The 19941-nt window shown below is 51.8% G+C and overlaps 3 protein-coding genes across 4 annotated transcripts; 1 reads left to right on the top strand and 2 right to left on the bottom strand.

The window, feature by feature from the left end:
• The first annotated feature begins 216 nt into the window (after positions 1-216).
• GADD45GIP1 (GADD45G interacting protein 1) lies at positions 217-2686 on the top strand. The gene is made up of 2 exons (XM_065917653.1): positions 217-583; positions 2329-2686. The coding sequence occupies exons 1-2, from the start codon at positions 234-236 to the stop codon at positions 2645-2647; spliced, it is 669 nt and encodes a 222-aa protein (XP_065773725.1). The 5' UTR covers positions 217-233; the 3' UTR covers positions 2648-2686.
• A 507-nt stretch (positions 2687-3193) lies between these two features.
• RAD23A (RAD23 homolog A, nucleotide excision repair protein) lies at positions 3194-9283 on the bottom strand. 2 transcript variants are annotated; one of them, XM_065917651.1, is made up of 9 exons: positions 9096-9283; positions 7471-7632; positions 7123-7304; positions 6928-6983; positions 6668-6795; positions 6325-6403; positions 6072-6205; positions 4068-4232; positions 3194-3983 (listed from the first exon to the last, which is right to left on the bottom strand). In XM_065917651.1, exons 1-9 carry the CDS (start codon positions 9165-9167, stop codon positions 3870-3872), a joined length of 1092 nt encoding a protein of 363 aa, XP_065773723.1. In that variant the 5' UTR covers positions 9168-9283; the 3' UTR covers positions 3194-3869. The 2 variants fall into 2 exon arrangements, with proteins under 2 accessions (XP_065773723.1, XP_065773724.1); XM_065917652.1 differs by having other exon boundaries at positions 6072-6202; positions 9096-9282.
• Positions 9284-10973: 1690 nt separating this feature from the next.
• CALR (calreticulin) lies at positions 10974-14838 on the bottom strand. The gene is made up of 9 exons (XM_065917650.1): positions 14669-14838; positions 14206-14307; positions 13841-14044; positions 13292-13386; positions 12992-13201; positions 12796-12909; positions 12572-12715; positions 11858-11950; positions 10974-11768 (listed from the first exon to the last, which is right to left on the bottom strand). Exons 1-9 carry the CDS (start codon positions 14757-14759, stop codon positions 11568-11570), a joined length of 1254 nt encoding a protein of 417 aa, XP_065773722.1. The 5' UTR covers positions 14760-14838; the 3' UTR covers positions 10974-11567.
• Between the last annotated feature and the right edge of the window lie 5103 nt (positions 14839-19941).

A 19941-nucleotide genomic window follows, 5' to 3' on the forward strand; every position in this document is an offset into this window, starting at 1 on the left:
TATGAACAAAAAACTAAGAAAAAATTTAAATACGATTTTAATAAATTAACTGCTACAGGAAATTTTATAATTATACTTAAAGATGTGTAAAAATAAGACTACCCCCCTCTACTCCCTGCGCGGAACTGAGGCAGCCAAGAAGCTCCTCGCCTCCCCCGGCCCCCAAAGCAGCTCACGCGCAGGCAGCGCCTCGGCCAGCCCCGGCCTGCTCGCGAGGACCTCGCACGGCCAAGATGGCTGCGCCCATGCGGCAGACTCGCTGCCTGCTCGGGTGGGTGACGACCCTGGGCCCGGGGTCCCGCCGCTACCGAGCGCCGCCGCCCCCGCGCCGCTCACGGGACCCCTGGTGGCCAGACCCGGATGACCCATTGACCCCGCGCTGGCAGCTGGGGCCGCGCTACGCAGCTAAGCAGTTCGCGCGGCATGGCGCCGCCTCCGGGGTTGACCCCGGTTCTCTGTGGCCGTCGCGGGAACAGCTGCTCGAGCTGGAGGCTGAGGAGCGAGAATGGTACCCGAGCCTGGCGGTCATGCAGGAATCGCTGCGGGTGCAGCAGCTGGCCGAAGAGCAGAAGCGACAAGCCAGGTGCGTGCGTGCGGTCGGGCGGGAGCCGGGCTGCGGGCCGATGGTGAACTGTGCGTCAACAGTGCTTACTCCATTGGGCGGTTTATCGCGGGGTCTGCGTGCAGTATTTACGTGCACGCTCACCTAGATACAAAAAGACTTCTGGCTAAGTTCATTTAGTCATCCGTCAACAAATCTTTACCTAGCGCCTACTGTGCGCAAAGCCACGTCCCGGGTGCTGAGGGCATAGTGGGGAATAAAATGAATTTCAGATGGTGACCCAGAGTCATTAGGAAGATAAAATTGGGTGGAGCGTGCATGCCTGAGGGCGACTTCGCCTTGGTAGGCCTCAGGCTTCTCTGAGAACTTGACATTTAAAATGTTTAAGCAGAGACCTGTTGGGTTTCCCTTGTGGCTCAGCTGGTCAAGAATCCACCTGCAATGCAGGAGACCTAGGTTCGATCCCTGGGTTGGGAAGATCCCCTGGAGCAGGGAAAGGCTACCCACTCCTGTATTCTGGCCTGGAGAATTCCATGGACCGTATAGTCCATGGGGTCGCAAAGAGTCGGACATGACTGAGCGACTCAGAGAGATGAATGATCAGCGGTAGCTATGGAAAGATCTTAGGGAGAGTGTTCTTGGTAAAGGGAACAGCCGGTGCAAAGGCCCTGAGGTAGGCATGTGCTTTAAGAAACAGCCTGGACATTAGTGTGGCTGGGGAGGTGAGAGAGGGTATGGAGTATGGGATCAAGGGTACAGATCTGACTTGGCGGGCAGGTTTGAAGGATTTAGAGGGAAGAATGGAAGCAAGAGCAAAGATATTGATTGTGCCACTTACTGAAGAGAGGGGGCAGCCAAAGGCACGCAAGTGTGTTCCTGGTGTTTACTGTTCTTGCCCTCACAGCAGCTCTAAGAGGAAGAGGGAATCACCCTTATTTGAGAGACAGTAAACTGAGGCCGAGGAGGGCGAAGTCACTTGTCCAGTCACCCAGTGAATGAAGAGCTGGGATGTGAACCTACGTCAAAAAACCCAGTTATCCCAGCTGGCTAATCCTACCATGGGGCTTTCAGTTTCATGTTTCTAATCCTTAAAATGGAACAGTGACTCACACCTGCCTCCTATTGGAGGGAAAGGTCAGATTCATTTCTTGCCTCCACTCCTGTATCTAGAAGTGGGCCTGGCATAGAGTGGGTACTCAATGATGTCTGTAGGATGAAGGAATGTGCTATGGGAATAACATGCGACACTTGGAGTGCTCAGGAGACAGCTCAGGGAAATGTTGGGTTGACTTGGGGTCTGCTCCTGGAGTGACTGGGGCTTACTCAAGGTTAAATACATATTTATTTCCCTGGTGGTTCAGATGGTAAAGAATCTGCAATGCAGGAGACCGGGGTTTGATCCCTGGGTTGGGAAGATCCCCTGGAGAAGAGAATGGCTACTCACTCCAGTATTCTTGCCTGGAGAATTCCATGGATAGAGGAGCCTGGCAGCTATAGTCCACGGGGTCTTAAAGAGTAAGACACAACTGAGTGACTAACACTGTCACTTTTACACATACTAGTTTCTCTCTCCTGCCTCTTGCTTCACTTGTCAAGGACTTTTCTTGACCATTTTAAAGACCACCGTAAGCCTTCCCAATCTTTCATCTCAAAATATAGGGGAGCTGGAAGAGGCAGGATGTGGGCAAAGGCTTGGGGGTGGGTGGATGGGTACTGCTCTGGCTGGGTGGGGCTTGCCCTCATCAACCACCCTCCTTCACCGGCAGGGAGCAGCTCATTGAAGAGTGCATGGCCAAGATGCCACAGATGATTGAGAACTGGCGGCGGCAGCAGCAGGCACGCAGGGAGAAGGAGCAAGCAGACAAGGAGCGGAGGGCCCGGCTGCAGGCGGAGGCCCAGGAACGCCTGGGATACCACGTGGACCCGAGGAGTGCCCGCTTCCAGGAGCTGCTGCAGGACTTGGAGAAGCAGCATCGCAAGCGCCTCAAGGAGGAGAAACAAAGAAAGAAGAAGGAGGCACGAGCTGCTGCAATGGCCGCTGCTGCGGCCCAGGATCCAGCAGACTCTGAAACACCCGACTCCTGAGCTGGGTTCTTTCCCAATAAAACTTGCCCCACCCCTGAAGAGCTATGTTCTCTCTTATCACACCCCTCCCTGGGCACATTGGTTCCTTCCCCAACACCTGGAGCCAGGGAATCCCCCACCCTTCCCCGGCTCTGCTCACTCAGGGGACTCAAGACCATGCCGACCAACTCTGGGGCTTCAGGGGGAATAATAGGGGGGGCACAATGGAGAAATAATGGAGGAGCAGATGGCAGAGGAGAAGAAGGCTTCTGTTTACCAACATTAATCTCCAGTAATTAGCCAATTACCAGGGGGGAAGTGTAGCCAAAACAGACTGTGGTGATGATGGGGGGATGGAGAGAGCAGCAGCCCTTCCAAGGCTGGGGCCCACTGCCTGGGAATAACACAGCTTGGTGGTGGGGGGCAGGGTACACTGGGAGCCACAATCTGCAGAGGCAGACAGACCCCTCTGCCCCTTCATGGCATTCCCCCATCTCCTGTGCCCAACTAGCCCCTAGACCTAGACCAGCTGGAATGGGAAGCCCCAGTAGGGATGAACCACAGGACTAGCTTTTAAAGCTTTATTCACTTCAAAACCTTTATCAGAGACAACAGTTCTCTTCTGGGGTGGGGGGCTAGCCTCAAACTCCAGAGCGACTCTGATGTTTCCCCCTCCCCAAGCAGGACAAACCAGACCTTCCCCCCCAGCAAAGGGATGCAGGATGGAAGCCCAGGCCAGACCACGGAGGAGTCCTTGGGCCTCTTGAGCGTTCACCACAGATGGAAAGATGTGACACTCCAATGGAGGATCAAAAGTTTGGAGCTCCAGCTTCCCCTCACCCTGGAAGAGGGCGGGGGAGGTCTCGGGGGCTCTCTGGGGGGTGGGGAAGCAAGCAGCCGCCTCTCCATCTGGCTGCAGGGAGCTGGGACACAGGCCAAGAGGGGCCCATCTGTCACCTCCAGTTCTGCCAGCTCCTTGGAGCAGGCTGGGCTGGGGTGGGGGGTGGGGAGGGGAGACAGCTGTCTGGCCCAGGTCTTTTCAGGCCAAGATGGGAATGAGGGGCCACTTTAGGAGAGTGGGAAGTTGGGTCAGAGTTTCTTTTTTTTTTAGTTTTTGATTTTTTTTTCCACTTCTTAAATAAACATGAATATATATATATATTTTTTTCTTTTATAAAACTTTTGTGGAGAGTGGGTGGGAGGGTAGGGAGGAGGGGGCGGTGGGCAGCCTGGCCTCCCAGCATCACTCGTCATCAAAGTTCTGACTCAGGAGGAAGTTGGCAGCCAAGTTCTCGTTTTTTTCACAAGCGAAGTAGGCCTGGATCACCAGGCTCTCTGGGAAGCCCAGGGCCTTCAACTGTGGGAAGACGGGCAGGTATAAGCAAGAGGTGAGGGCCCTGCCCACCCACGAGGTCACAGCCCTCTTGGCCCGGCCTCTTACCCTCTCTATAGCTTCTTTCTCCTGTGGCGTCACCTGGATGTAGTTCATCTGTGGGGCCTCCTCACCTATGGCGCCCACCTCGCCCTCCACGTCTGAGATGTCCACCAGCTCCCCTGGGGGCTCATTCAACATCTGGATGAACTGCTCCTGGTGCCGGCTGATTTGCTATAGAAGACAGAGGAGAGAAGGGTGACCCATAGCCTTTGTCCCCCCTCCCCCACGTCCCTATCACAGCCCTTTTCACTCATTCAGCAAACATTTACAGGGTACCTACTCTGGCCAAACAGCCACACAGTGGTGGACACGGGCCCTGTCCTAGAGGAGCTAGCAAGCAAATAAGTTAACTATTATTTACAATGTAAATACTGACCCTGCCATACATCAGAGTAGACCTTGGGCTGAGAAAGACACTTTAAGCCAGGAGGGAGGGGCCTGTGATCCACAGAATGGAGAAGAAAGTTTCTTTCCACATAGAGTCAACAGCCAAGTGCAAAGACCCAAGGATAGGAGTGTATCTGGAAAACTCCAGAAACAAATAAATCCATGTGGCAAAACTCTAAACAAGAAAGGGGAAGAGGCAGCAGAAGATGAGATCAGAGAGGGAGGCAAAGTCTAAACTGCTTTCTCCTAGTGCCTTCTAGCGTGACAGGACACCACGGTGGTGAGAATCAACTAGGAAAAGACATCTGTGTACTTTTTAAAAAGATGAATTCATCTGGGTGTTGCACATCTGGGGGGTTTTGATATGCCCCTATTTTTATGTACACTTGACAATTTTCACATCAAAGGAAAAAGTGCTTTTTCAGGAATCTGGATTCTGGTGGAGAAGAACCACAGGCAAAGTGCGGAAGCAGAGGCCTGGATAGTGGCCTCCTGGGGACCCAGTAGAAGATGAGGTGGCAGCCACAGAGGTGGAGTGCAGGGCTGGGCTCAATGTTCTGGAGGCAGAGCAAACAGGACAGGTTGGGGATAAGCCCAGCAGGCCCCCAGTGCCTGGGGCTCAAGCAAGCCCAGGTTGGTCCTGGCAGGGTTAGGGAAGACTGGGAGAATCTGTTCTGGTCTTGGATATGTAGAAAGCATTTTCATGGAGGCATCAAGTCAGTCATGGAGAACATGGCATCCAGAGGGCCCACGCTGATCATACAAATTTAAGGGAGGGTGGGGGGGGGGGGGCGTTCCCTGGTGGCTCAGATAGTAAAGAACCTGCCTGCAATATGAGAAACCCAGGTTTAATCCCTGGATCAGGAAGATCCCCTGGAGGACATGGTAACCCACTCCAGTATTCTTGTTGAGAGAATCCCATGAATGGAGGAGCCTGGCGGGCTACAGTCCATAGGACTGCAAAGAGTCCGACATAACTGAGTGACTCACACACACATACACAGGTTAAAGGCCCCAAGATTGACAGCACATAAAGAATGAAGATGGGCAGCCCGGGCCCTCCGGCATCTGGAGGAGGTGAGCAGGAGGCAGCAAAGGAGATTGAAATGTCTGGGGTAGAAGTAGCAGATGCCTGAATCAGGAGAGGTAGGCTTCACAGAGGACCCAGAGGACCCTGTCACACTCAGGGGCCACTGCTCCTCTGCCTCAGAACCTTCAAGGGCAGGATGGAGCTTTGCTGAGCTCGGAGGTGTCAAAACCAACTAGGGCACAGCAGTCCTGCAACCCAATGGGCGTTTATGAAGCAACAGCTAAATGTGGAGCCAAGTCAGAGTGCAGGCCCCAGAGGCTGGAGGCATACACACACTCCACCAGTTGCCAGGCTGCTCCAAACCTCTGGCGCCTTCCTCTGTGGGAGTGTGACAACAGCACCTACACCTCACAGGTGGTTGGGAGCATCATGTGAAACCATGGAGGTCGTCAAGTCACAAGGACAGCAGGAGACTATGGTGTCGGCCGTGCCTATCCACCACGCTGGGCTGGGCTCTCTCTCTGGGGGCTGTGGTACCCACAGGGTGAGGGAGATGGGGCCTGCACCGACTCCCTCTGCCCCCAGGCCTGTACCTGTAAGAGCTGGGGGTTCTCCTGGCCCAGCTGCTGGAGCAGGGCTGGCAGCAGCGCAGGGTTCTGCTGAATCACCTGCCGCATGTTCTGGAAATGAGGCTGGTCTCGCAGAAATTCCAAGGGGTTCTCTCCTGCTGGCAGGGGGAAGGGGTGTGGTCAGACACCCCCTGGACTCCCAGAAGTACGGGGTGGGTGGGATGAGTTAGGTGCCGCAATAGCAGGCACCCCACGTGCACACCTCCCAATCACTCACCTGCTTCTGTGGATGGCTGCTCTGAAACTTGGCTCTCCTGGACAGAACCATGTTCTGGCTCGGGGCTCCCAGGAATTCCCTGTCAGGTGTCCTGTTTAGTTCCAAGCACAGACTGCCCACTGCCTCCCCTCCTGCACACTCAGTCCTGGTGGGAGACACAGGAGGCCTCCGCTCTGCCCTCCCAGGCCCACCCCACCGCTCTCGTCCCGGCTCCTGCAGGAGTTCTTTCCTGGCTAGAACCCTAACCCAAAGGTTTTGGGGGACAGATTTTGACCACCCTTCAGAGCACCAAAGTCCGCATGCTCCCTTGAGAACTCCCCGGGAGGCAGCAGCCCCACCTCACCGTGAGCAGATACTCCACGGCTCGGTGGGGGTTGTTGTAGCTGGCTCTCAGGGCGGCCACGACCCGCTCTCGCTCATAGCCCATGGACATGATCTCCGTCAGCATTGTCTCATACTCAGAGCCCGTCACTGTGGAGGGAGCAGCAAAGGCCAGGTCACCAAGGAGAAGAAAGGGCAGCTTCCCGGCCCTCCCATGCCCACAGGAGGCCAGCTGATGCCTGCGGCATCCAGCCATTTTCAATTGGAGGACCACCCACCCACCTAGCGTGGAGGCCGCGTCTTCCTCTCGCCCGCTGCTACCTGAAGAGGGAACAGAGCTGCAAATTCAAGAGAGAGAAATCGGACCCTGGCTTCTGGCGGCCTGCCCTCCCCCCAGGTGTGTGGAACCACGACCGTGGGAGCTGAAAGGGGCAGGGAAGACAGGGCCCAAACTGCAGCTGCGGCTCCTTGCCTTACCCTGACACAGACTCCGGGGACGTCGTGGGGGCAGATTCCTCCGATGGGCTTTTGTCTTCTCTGGCAGTAGGTGGGGGGTGGGACATGCCTGAGGCAGGGGCCGACGGGAAGGATGTGGAAGACTCCGGGGTGGCAGTGGGTGAGGCCTCTGAGGGTACTGAGGTGCCTGGGCTGGTTTTGGCCTGTGACACCCAGAAAAAGGGAGCAGGCATCAGTACTCCTATCTAGCCCCGACATCCCTCCACAGCTCCACCCCGCCCTGTCCATGGCTAATCTCTCTTGGGCACAGGCTGTTTGCCAGCTCCCCAGCCAATCCACCCACCCTCCCAACCAGCAGACATCACCCACCTTGGTCACCATGACGACCACGAAGTTCTTCTCGTCGATGCGATAGTCCCTGATGGGGACATCATCACTCAGGATCTTGCCAGCATAGATGAGTTTCTGTCCAGCCACGGGAAAAGCATCACGACCCTTCTCAGCTTCTATCTTCTCCTTTAGCACCTTCACCTGGAGGAAAGGGTAAATGATCATTGCAAACCCCCCAGATTCTCTCTTCCCTTCTAGTTAGTGGGCAGGCTGCAGCCCTGATGGCCGAATAGCTAAGCTTCATAATCAAGCATACTAAACCATTGTACCATTCAACGAAATATTTACTGAACACTTAATACGTGCCAGGTGCAGTTTTAGGTACAGATGACAGAGCACAAAGACTCAACATTAGTCCCTGTTCTCATAGAGGACACTCACATGGGAGAATAAAAAAACGAATACATATTTCAAATGATGTAAACATGATGAAACGCAAATCAACATAAAGGGGAGACCTAAGGTTGCCGACAGTGGTGTTTACTGAGAGAATCCCAAGTTGATAGTGCTGTTATAAATGTGTACGTCACAGGTTCAACGACTTGTAACTGAGTGGAATAGTTAACCATGAGCCTCATTTTGCATTTTTTAAAAGCTGTTTATTTGGCTGCATAGGATCTTCGTTTTGGCATATGGGATCTGGTTCCCTGACCAGGGATTGAACCCAGGCCCCCTGCATTGAAAGTGCAGCCTCAGCCAGTGCACCAAGAAGCAAGTTCCATATCCTTATTTTATATTCGAGAAAAATACAGGCACAGAGATTACCTAACTTGCCCAAACAGCTGGGTTGGTCAAAAAATCTTAGTTTGTTTCCTTTTTACAAAAAATGAACTTCAATATCTCCCTCATGGGGGAAATTGTGCAAAAAGTGCCAAATACACGTTTTTTAGGTCCTAAGTCTCTTTCCGGCCAAAAACACAGCATCATGTTTAGACTGTGGGCTCTCACTTGAGGCAAATCCGAATTGAAATCAGCTCTGCCACGCCTTGCTGTATGCATATGCGACTATAGCAAAGTTCTTCAAGCTCCAAGTTTCCACATCTGTTAAGTGAGGACACTCAAGAGTGCCCAAATGACAAGCCTACTTTGCAGAATTAGTAAAACATCATGAAAACGCTCAGCGACTGGTAAAAAACAAACACGGACCACTGAAACTCAGACCGTTTATTATCATCATCATCATAGTTGCTGTCATCACCCGGCATCTCCTGATTACTACTCCCAGATTTGGCCACCACGGTCCCGAGGAAAAGCCTACAAAGGTAGGAACTCGGAGGACCCATTCCAGAGAAAGCAGCCCGGCCGGGAATCTGAGCCTGCGGATCCAGCGCCCCGCGAGGGCGCTGACATTAGAGCCAGGACCTGGCGGGCGCCCCGGAGGTGGGGCCTCGCCTGGAGATCGACCCAAGAGCGCTGCCCGAGCCACCAGGGGCAGAGCCGGGAATCATCAGGGTATCTGGGAAAGTCAGGCCCGTGGGGAGAATGGGCAGGGCGCGACCCTGCGCCGTCTTCCCCGCCTCTCTCGTCGGGATCCCGGCCTCCCCGCCCCCACCCCACCCGCTACACCCGTCGCTCCCGCTCTGGAGCTCCGGCCTGGCTCGCACCGTCTCATCAGGCTCCATGCGGATCTTGAAGGTCTGCTGCTGCAGTGTTTTGAGCGTGATCGTGACGGCCATGGTGGGACCCGAGCGACACGGCGGCCCCGGAATCCTCACACGACATGCAACTCACGCCGCCGCCATCTTAGCGCCCAGCCGCGCCGCACGCCGACAGCTTCCGGGGCAGGCAGTGCGCGCGCCGACCACCACAACACGTGACCTGAGCGCGCCCCCTTGGCCACCGTGGGCATGCGCACGAGCGCGGCCTCGAGGAAAGCATGCGCAGACTGAATTCTATTCCGTGAGAGGGGAGGGGGGACTTCTTGCTCTACTATCAAGAGGTTTCCTGCGAGTGACGCCATGCCCGTTAGTGGTGACGTCATAGGCCACAAAATGGCTCCGAGACCCCGTTTCACGCCCATGAATTTGTTGACGTTTAACAAGCAATGTACTTGCTAAATTTTCATTTCTTCCACAAAATCTTCATGTCTTTTTGCTTGTTCCAAATGAGACTTACTCTGGTCTGACCACCTGACAGGAAGCCTATCAAGCCCTGAAAGAACTAGAAAGGATACTTGAAAGGTCACCAACAATTAAACACAGAAATTTGCCACGGAAGTGGGGACACAAGGCCATTCTGTGGCCTCATTAATCCTAAGGGAAGAGCTGGACTTTTGGAATGAATTTTAACAGTTCTAGCTCTTGGGTCTCCCTACCTGTCTGCTGCTCCTCCCCTGATCACTTTGTTCACCTAACTATCTCCATCTGACTCCATCAATTACTCCATCTGAGTACTTGAGAAAAATGTAACCTTCAGTTTCCCTACACTGAACACACAGTTCTCTCCTTAAACTTTCACCGGATATACCAATTCTGCAGCCCTCCCAGAAGGGTGAGGCTAGGCCCCAAGACACTCGAAGGAGTCCTACCCATGGAACAAGGAGTGGAAGAGTTGGTTAGCCAAAGCTGAAGGTACTTTGGCAGACAGGATGGAGGTGATGTACTTATCTTCCATTTAGTGGGTGGACTTTCCACCTACCCCTATCCTGAACTGACCATTACCTGCCACCTAACCAGCTCTTCTTACCATTCACATCTGAGAAAACACCAGGCCAGGGCCTGCCACCTCATTCCTTACCCAACTATTACCAGGTCCTGCAGCTTCTTCCTTCACAGCATATCCCGTGCTAGTAAGCTTTCACAAGCCTAGCTGACACCAGGGTGAAGGAATTCTTTCTTCCCTCTCTCCTGCCGATAAGGGACATCAGTTCCCAACCACCCACTGCACATTAATGGCAGCCTTGTGGGGCGCAACAAAGTGGGCCTATGCCAACCTTACAGGCCCACAGGCTCTTCTGACACTTTCACTCCCTCCCTTGGGGCCACCTCTTTCCCTTCAAGAGGTTCAAAGCCTGACTTGGCCACTGAAGGCCACTGGGGTATATAACATCTCTGAACCTATTTCCTTGACTATAAAAGGAATTAATAGCTTTTAACACTGGCTAGTAATCAGAAAATGTGTTTAAAACTAATAGCTGTTGTAGTCTTGCTCCTTTATCAGCAAGAGATGTGTATGCAGTTCAATGTCTTAAGAGTTCACATGAATTGGTGGCTAAGGTGTGGGTTCAAACCCCACCTCTTCCTAAATGTCTCAAACTCAACTGATACTAGAACGAAAACTCACCAGTTTGATGAAAAGACTCCACGAGCTAATAAGTGGTGTGTATTTGTAATGGCACTGGAAATGGTTACTCTTTCTCATTCACCTGAGGCTCTGGAGGTAAACAAGGGCTCCTGTAACCTTATGGGGACATTCAGCCAACAATTCTAGTGGCTAAAAAACAAATCTCACTAAACAATTACCTCTCCCAGGAGACACAGGAGGAAGACACAAAACTTAATTTAATAGAAATTTTGTTTGTAGCTCTTACATTCTCAGCATGAGCTGAGCTAGAACCCACCGCCCCACTCAAAAGTGGCCCAGTCCTGGGGGCAGGGAGAAAGGGGAAGGGATCAGAGCTAAGGCCTTAGGAGCCTCATTCTTCCTCAGTGCTGGGGGGCTGGGGATGCCACCCTCTTCTCCTACCCCACCCTCTGGGATCCAGGAAGGAGAACAGATGGAACTTTGGGGCTGGGGCTTCTCCTCCACACCACATCCCACCCTAAGTCCCCAAGCTGGAAGGGAACTTAGGGATCTGGAGTGAAGGAGACAGAAGAAAACAAAGATGTCAATCAGGACAGATGAAGGCCAGGGGTGAGGGCTACAGGAGAATCAGAGACAAAATGCCAGTAAAAAAAAAAAGAAAAATAAATTTTAAAAGGGGGGAGGGGGGAGCCAAAAACAAAATCCACCCCAAATTGGAACCCGCCTGGAAAAAAATGAAAGTTCTCCAGTCTCATAGAGACATTATTTGGCGCGGCCGGCTCTGCGGCAGGAGCGCTCAGGCCTCAGTCCAGCCCTGGAAGCAGAGGTGCCCCCTACAGCTCATCCTTGGCCTGGCCAGCGGCAGCATCTTCTTCTTCCTCCTCTTCCTTCTCATCTTCATCCTCCTCATCCTCATCCTTGTCCTCGTCATCATCTTTGTCTGCCTCTTCCTCCTCCTTGCCTTTCTTCTCCTCCTCCTCTTCCTTTAGCCTCTGCTCTTCATCCTGCTTGTCCTTCATTTGCTTTTCTGCTGCCTGTGTACAAACCACACACACACCCCTCAGGCCTGGACTCCCCTGCCCGCCCTGCCCACCCCCAAACCCAGGCTGGACCTTGGTCTCACCTTTGTAACACCCCACGTCTCGTTGCCAAACTCCTCAGCATACGCCTCATCGTTGGTGATGAGGAAGTTGTCAAAGATGGTGCCAGACTTGACCTATATAAGGCCAGAATGGGTGATCAGAAGGGATACCTGTTGGCCTTGGCCTTGAAATGGTCTCCTGCCCATGCTCACATAACCACTACACAATAGTACAGTCTAACATTACAGTTGAAAAACAGGCTGCCTGGATTCAAACCCCAGCTCTGCCATTTACTATATGACCTTGAGCTGGTGACTTCACCTCTTTGCACCTCAGTATCTTCATCTATAAAATGGGGTCTCATTCTCCTCTTCAAACTATTTTTTAGTACATTCTATGTGCCAAGCAGCATGCAAGATGCAGAAAGTATGTTGGCAGAAAGGACAAAAATTCAGTCCCTGTGAAGCTAAGTTCTAATGGGGTTATGTACCCGCCTTTCTAGGCTGTGAGGTGCAATTAAGTGAGTTAGTTCCCACAGAGATACTTGGGAAGTAGTACCTGGAACATATAAGTACAAGCCAAAGCAGGTGCTGTAAGAACCCGGTAATGACAAACCAGTAACTTCTTAAAAAGGCTGGGGTGGGGGTGGGGGATGCACCATTTTGGAGTCTGCCCACCCTTGTCCCCTTTTCTCTTGGGTTGACCCTGAGCACCTGAGGTCCCCAAGGGAGCCACCTCTTCCCTCCACGTCTCACCTGCCAAAGATCCAAGCCTAGAACAGCAAAGTTTTCATAGGCATATATGTTGCTGTCAGGGGAATACTCAGGGTTGTCAATCTCTGGGTGGATCCAAATGCCCTTGTAATCTGGGTTGTCGATCTGCCTGGGTTTCCACTCCCCCTGCAGAAGTAAACCGATGGCTGAGCAAAGATCAGTGCCGTCCCCATTGTGCACCACCCTACTCAGAGTGCCAGGCTCACCTTGTACTCTGGGTTCTGAATAACAGGTGGTTCCCACTCTCCGTCCATCTCTTCATCCCAGTCCTCGGGTTTCTTAGCATCAGGGTCAGGAATGTGCTCAGGCTTGTCCCAGTCCTGAGGATACATTAGGAGGTCAGAGTAGGCCCAGCTGTCCTCCACACCCTCCATGGTGGGGAGCCCCTACCCAAGCACCAACCTCAGGCTTGGAGTCTGTGGGGTCATCGATCTTGGCGCGATCGTCCCAGTCTTCAGGCTTATCGGCATCAGGATCCTTTATCTTCTTGGGTGGCAAGAAATCCCAATCGTCCTCCAAAGAGCCTGACTCCACCTGGCTGTTGTCAATCTTCACCTCATAGGTATTATCAGGCCGCACAATCAGCGTGTACAGGTGGGTGAATTCATCGTCCTGAAGAGAATGGAAGATGAGTGGCCCCGCCCACCAGCCTGGGATAGAGGCCTCCCCTCACAGCCATTTGTCACCACCCCCAATGCACACCTTGCAGCGGATATCCTTGTTGATCAGCACATTCTTGCCCTTGTAGTTGAAGATGACATGAACCTTCTTGGTACCGGGGCCACAGATGTCCGGACCTTGATGAGAAGCAGATCTGGTCAGTAAGTACAGTCTGTCCACCATTACAAGCCCCTGCCCACCCCTTTACAAAAAGACAATTTGGTTCTTAAACTCAGGACTGTCAAGCTGAAAAAAAACAGAATTCAGAGCTTCTAAGGAACTGGGGGGTGGACACTAGGAAAAAAAAAAAAGCAAAAACAAATCAGTGCTCCACAACTCAGTATCTTCACTTGCACAACTAGGAACAGGAAATGCCTATATAGTCAAACTGCACGAATTAATCTTAAACTGATGATAAAAATACAGTAAGTCGTTCCTAACTATTCCTCACCTTCCCTGTCAAAGAAATGTCTAAGCGTTTAAATGTTTTCTATGTTCTCAAGACCACCGTTCACGGGCTATAAAGAACTCTCGGGGTTTCAAACTCCCTCTAAGTGACCAAAAATCAGCACTAGGGTGGGGTCCCCTCACCAAACATGATGTTGTATTCGGAGTCTCCGTGCATGTCTGTCTGGTCCAAACCAGCTGGAAACAGCTTCACATAGCCGCCCCCACAGTCGATGTTCTGCTCGTGTTTCACCGTGAACTGCACCACCAGCGTCTGACCCTTGTTGCTGAAGGGCTCGAATCTCGCAGACAGAGCATAGAACCGGGCATCCTGGCTAGTCTGCAGACCTACCAAGACACTGTAGTCAGATCAGGGCTCAGCACCAACCCCCCGGGTAACCCTGAACATGTAAAATACACACCAGTCCCCTCTTCCTCCACCTGCCCTACTCCTAGGAATACCAAAACTCTGTCCTCCTGGATCTGAACACCCACTCCTAAGTTCTTACCTTTATCTTTCTCCTGGTCACCATAGAACTTGCCGGAACTGAGAACGAATTTGCCAAAATCCGGTTTGTGTTTGGATTCGATCCAGCGCTCGGTCCACCCGTCTAGACGACCAAAGAGGCAGGTAAGCGCGGCGGTGATGAACCTCCCACCAAACCTCCCAGCCACAAACTGCTGGGACCAAGGAAGAAGATTCCCCCCTCCCCCCCAGACTGTCCCCACCCCAACCTCTAGTCTGACAACTCTGGTGACTTAAAAGATCCTCGGGCAAACCCTAACTCCCGCCTCGGAAAGCCGCTGCTCCCTCCACGCTCCCCAGGGACGCCGAAGGAAGGCTCGCCTGCGGCTCCAGTCCCTGAAGGAAACCGTGTTGGCCCTCTGAACAGTAATTACAAGCAACACGCAGATATGGGCCGGGGGGCCAGCCGCGTCGTTAAGACGATCTCGAGCGGGACTAGACGTTACCTCCGTCCAGAAACTGCTCTTTGAAGTAAACGGTGGGGTCAGCGGCGGCAAGGCCGAGAAGGCCGAGCAGCAGCGGAACGGGTAGCAGCATGGCGGGCCGAGGGGGCGGTGGCGCGCGGGCCCTTTAAGTCGCTCGTCCGGCAGCAGCTCTGCAGTGGGGACGGACGCCGCCGCCGGCCGTGCACTTTTATACTCCGCCTGCTCTCAAACGAGCCTGGTCCGGCCTCTTGACCCGCCTCCCTCACTTTATCATTGGTCTGTGGCCACAGCCCTGCCTTTCCATTGGACCCTTCTGGGCTCAGCATGTTAGGCTGTGCCTCGGAACGCTGGGTTCCCAGATGGCCGATTTCTATTGGCCGCACCACTGGCCAATGAAGGTCGACCACGCGTTGTGGGGGACGCCCACCGGTGAAGTGGGGGCCTCGAGCCCCTCAGGCCAGGTCATGTGACCAGACCTCGGCCCAGCCCCGCCCTCACCCGCGCGCAGAGTTCGGGATCTAGGCGTTTAAAGAACACGCGCGAGCTGGGGTGTTCCGTGCAACTAGGGTCCGGCTCCATTCTAGACTCCGCTCAACCCTTCTACAGGGATGAGTGGGCAAGGTTTTCCTAGCGTCTTTCTACTCTGAGTTTGGAGAACCTCACCATTCCCACCTTTCCTTTCTCTTTCTTCCCATTTCTCTTCCCGTCCTCCCCTCCTCCCCCCCGCCCCCCTCCCGCCAAGATGGGGCAGAGGGCACCGAGCCCTGGGGCTTCACTTCCTCAATTCCTCCCGGCGCCGGAGCCGTGCGGGCCTGCGGGGAGAGTGCCTGTTCTCTACTCCGTACGGCCCCCGTAGTGACCTGGCAGCCTGTCAGACTGCTTCTGTGTGAGCTGGGGCAAGTCATTCAGCCTCTCTGAAATCACAGGATCTCTTGAAAGGCCAGGAGGTGCGACCCCGGCCAGTTGCTGCCCGGCAGAAATGCTTTCCAAGCTTTTGGGGATGTACTGGGACAAAGGGAAGGAAGCCCTGACGGCTCAAAAGATGTGACGATAGGCTGTGGCTCCTAGTATTGTTCCTCTCGTTGCAGCCTGTCCTTTAGCTCCCTCCCACCCCCACCCCAGCCGGTAAATGAAAGGGGTCGCCGCCTTGTGGTCTCCCACAAACGGCCTGCTTTTGCAATTAAACGGCTGAATATGAGAGGGCAGGGGGTTCCGTTGGTGAGGAGAAAAAAAGGGACAGATGGTGAGGAAGATAAGGTCCAAGGGAGGTGGGCAGGACCCCTGAGACTAGAGCCTTCTTCTGAGGCCACAGGCACATGACCGCAGTGACTGACACCAGCTCCATACCCCCAGGCTGCAGAAAGGAGGAAGGAGGCCTGGGACTTTCCCAAACTGAGCAAATAGGCTGTGGACTTGGGAAGCGGGAATAAACTGCTGAAGAGGGGGGGATTCTGGCAAAAGGGTGGGGCGGGGGTGCTTCCCCTCCAGTGGTGGGCACTCGGAAAGGGAGGTATGACAAGTTTTGAAGAAGTTGGCGTTCTACTCCTTCCCCAAACCAGTATGGCGTATAACCCAAAGTGGTCCTCGCTGATGAAGCCCACACCCACCAAGTCTGGGATGACCACACTAGGCTTTGCACTGACGTTCTTCACACCTTCTCTCCCACCATGTGTCATGGACACACGGGCTTGGTGCTTCCTTCTGGACAGTTGAATCTGTGCCTGTCCTGTTCACCTCACCATTCCACAGTGTCTGCTATAGCACGAGGCACAGAACAGGCTTAAAACCTACTTGATGTTAAAAAAAAAAAAAACTACCTGATATGTGACAGAAGGAAGGGACAAAGGACTCTTGCTAGAATTAAAAAAGCAAAAACAGAGAGTGCTTTTTTTTTTTGGCAGTACAGTCTTCATGTCTGTGCGGGGGGTCTTCTCAAGTTGTGGTGAGCAACGGCTACTCTCTAGTAGTGGGCAGGCTTCTCCTTGTGCTGGCTTCTTTTGTTGCAGAGCAGGGGCTCTAGGGTGCAAGGGCTTAGTTACTCTGCAGTATGTGGAATCTTCCCAAACCAGGAGTTGAACCCTGGTCCCCTGACAATGACAGGTGAATTTTTTTTTTTAATTGAAGAATAATTGCTTTGCAGACTTTTGTGTTTTCTGTCAAACTTCAACATGAATCAGCCATACGTTTACATATATCCCCTCCCTTTTGAAACTCCCTCCCATCTCCCTCCCCATCCCACCCCTCTAGGTTGTTACAGAGCCCCTGTTTGAGTTTCCTGAGCCATACAACCAATTCCTGTTGGCTATCTATTTTACATATGGTAATGTATGTTTCCATGTTACTCTTTCCATACATCTCACCCTCTCCTCCCCTCTCCCCATGTCCATAAGTCTATTCTCTATGTTTGTTTCTTCATTGCTGCCCTGTAAATAAATTCTTCAGTACCATTTTTCTATATCCCGTATATATGTGTTAGAATACGATATTTATCTTTCTCTTCTGACTCACATCACTCTGTATAGTAGTCTCTAGGTTCATCCACCTCATCAGAATTGACTCAAATGCATTCCTTTTTATGGCTGAGTAATAGTCCATTGTGTATATGTACCACAACTTCTTTATCCATTCATCTGTCGATGGATGTCTAGGTTGCTTTCATGTTCTAGCTACTGTAAATAGTGCTGCAATGAACAATGGGATACATATGTCTTTTTCAACCCTGGTTTCCTCAGGTTATATGCCTAGGAATGGAACTGCTGGGACATATGATGGTTTTATTTCTAGTTTTTTTGAGGCATCTCCATACTGTCTTCCATAGTGGTTGTATCAATTTACATTCTCACCAACAGTGCAAGAGTGTTCTCTTTTTTCCACACCCTCTCCAGCATTTACTGCTTGTAGACTTTTTGATGATGGCCATTCTGGCCGGTGTGAGGTGATATCTCGTTTTGATTTGCATTTCTCTAATAATGAGTGATGTTGAGCATCTTTTCTTTTTTTTTTTTTTTTTAATTAGTTGAAGGGTTGAGCATCTTTTCATGTGATTGTTAGTGTGTCTTCTTTGGAGAAATGTCTGCTTAGGTCTTTCCCCCAGTTTTTGATTGGGTCGTTTGTTTTTCCAATATTGAGTTGGCAGGTGAATTCTTAACCACTGGACCACCAGGGAAGTCCTGGGGGAAGTGCTTTGAAACTCAGACGAGACTTTGAGGGATGCGTTCTGAGTTTTTGTCAGGACCTCACTATACGTCCAGAATGGGGGATATTAGTAACCCCATTTTCCAGGCTCAAGTAACAATTGTGATGGCTGAGTGAGTAAATAGGGCTTCCCAGGTGGTCCAGTGGTGAAGACTGCACCTGTCAGTGCTGGAGATGGGAAGATCTCCTGCAGAAGGAAATGGCAACTCAGTCCAGTATTCTTACCTGGGAAATTTCATGGACAGAGGAGCCGGGTGGGCTCCATGGCCAGGGCGGGGGTGGGGGTCACGAAAAGTCGGAGACAACTGAACCACTAAACAACAACAAATGAATAAATGCATGCTGCTTAGACTGGCACCTGACAGAGTTCACACTCAATACCAGCAAATACTGCATACATGTGTGTACCAGCAAATACTGCATTAAGTACTACCGTACTTAATTCTCAGTTACTTGGGCTCATATCATTTCCATCCAAGGGAGGAAACTGAGGCACAGAAAGATGAAGTGATTTTGCTGGGTGACAAAAATGGCAGATCTGGGATTAGACTCTACTTGTGCTGCCTAATGTAGTCTCCACTGTTGTCTATAGCCGCATGTGACTATTGCCTTTTGAGATGTAGCTGCTCTGAACTGAGATGAGCTGTAAGTGTAAAATATACATCAGGATTTAAAGACATAGTATGAAAAAAAGAATGTAAAATATTTCGGAGAAGGAAATGGCAACCCACTCAGTATTCTTGCCTGGAAAAGTCCATGGACAGAGGAACCTGGCGGGCTGAAGTCCATGGGATTACTTGACTGAGCATGTGTGCACAAGGGTGGAGGGAGATGGGTTGGTAGCAATAAAGTGGTAGAACTAAAAAAAAAAAAATATTTCACTAGTATTAAGTATTGAAATGAAAATTTGGACATCTTAAGTTCTATAAATTCCTCATTGATACCACCCCATTTAATTTTGTATTTAAAAGGTTTTATTTAATTTAGGCTGTGCTGGGTCTACCTTGTGGCACACAGGCTTTCTCTGCTTTTGACGAGCAGGAGCTACTGTCTAGTTACAGCACCTGGGCTTCTTGTCGCAGTGGCTTCTCTTGTGGAGCATGGGCTCTAGAGCACACAGGCGCAGTAGTTGTGGTACACTGGCTCCAGAGCCTATGAGCTTCAGGAGTTGGAAGAGCACATGCTCTTCAGCATGTGGAATCTTCCCAGACCAGAGATGGAACGGATGTCCCTGCACTGGCAGGCAGATTCCTAGCCACTGGACTGCCAGGGAAGTCCTGCCCCCTTTTGTTTTAAACATCGATAATTAGAAAGGGTAAAATTATATTTGTATCTCAAATTACATTTCTTAGTTTTGGTCAGGCCCGAGGCATGCCAACCAGGGATCAAACCCATGAATTCTGCAGTGGAATTGTGGAGTTTTAACCACTGGAAAGTGAAACCGTTAGTCCCGCAGTAGAGTCTGTTTGCAAACATGTGGCCTGTACCCGGCCAGGCTCCTCTCCATAGAATTCTCCAGGCAAGAATACTGGAGTGGGTTGCCATTTCCTCCTCCAGGGGCTCTTCCTGATCCAGCAGTTGAACCCAGATTTCCTGCATTGCAGACAGATTCTTTACTGTCTGAGCCACCAAGTCAGACCCCCTAACCACTGGACCATCAGGGAATTCCCAGTATCTTGAATTGTGTTTCTATAGGACAGCACTGATCTGCACTACAAATGATTTCCCTGACATTGATCTCAGAGTAGGGGTGTGGGGGAGGGAGGGCAGGCTCTGGAGCGTTTATGATTTCTGACATTATCTCCACCAATTCCTTGCAAAACCTTTACGCAAAGCATATCACCCAGCTTCAGTTTTCATCAGTGAAGTGTAAATTATATCGGTATGTACAGCACACAGTTTGGAGGAAGGTGAAATAAAGACCCCTGAAGCGCTTAGCACTGGCCTGGGCACAGGGGAAAATGACCATGCAAGCTAGCGGCTACTTGGACAATAGCTTTTCTTCTCCCTATTTTTATAGGGCTGGTCCCTACCCAGTCTCCCTTTGAAAATTTGAAAGTAGTTTACATCAGCAGTTTGATTATGTCTGGAGTCCACCA

This window comes from Muntiacus reevesi, chromosome 1 (assembly GCF_963930625.1).
Source record: "Muntiacus reevesi chromosome 1, mMunRee1.1, whole genome shotgun sequence".
Classification (NCBI taxonomy): domain Eukaryota; kingdom Metazoa; phylum Chordata; class Mammalia; order Artiodactyla; family Cervidae; genus Muntiacus; species Muntiacus reevesi.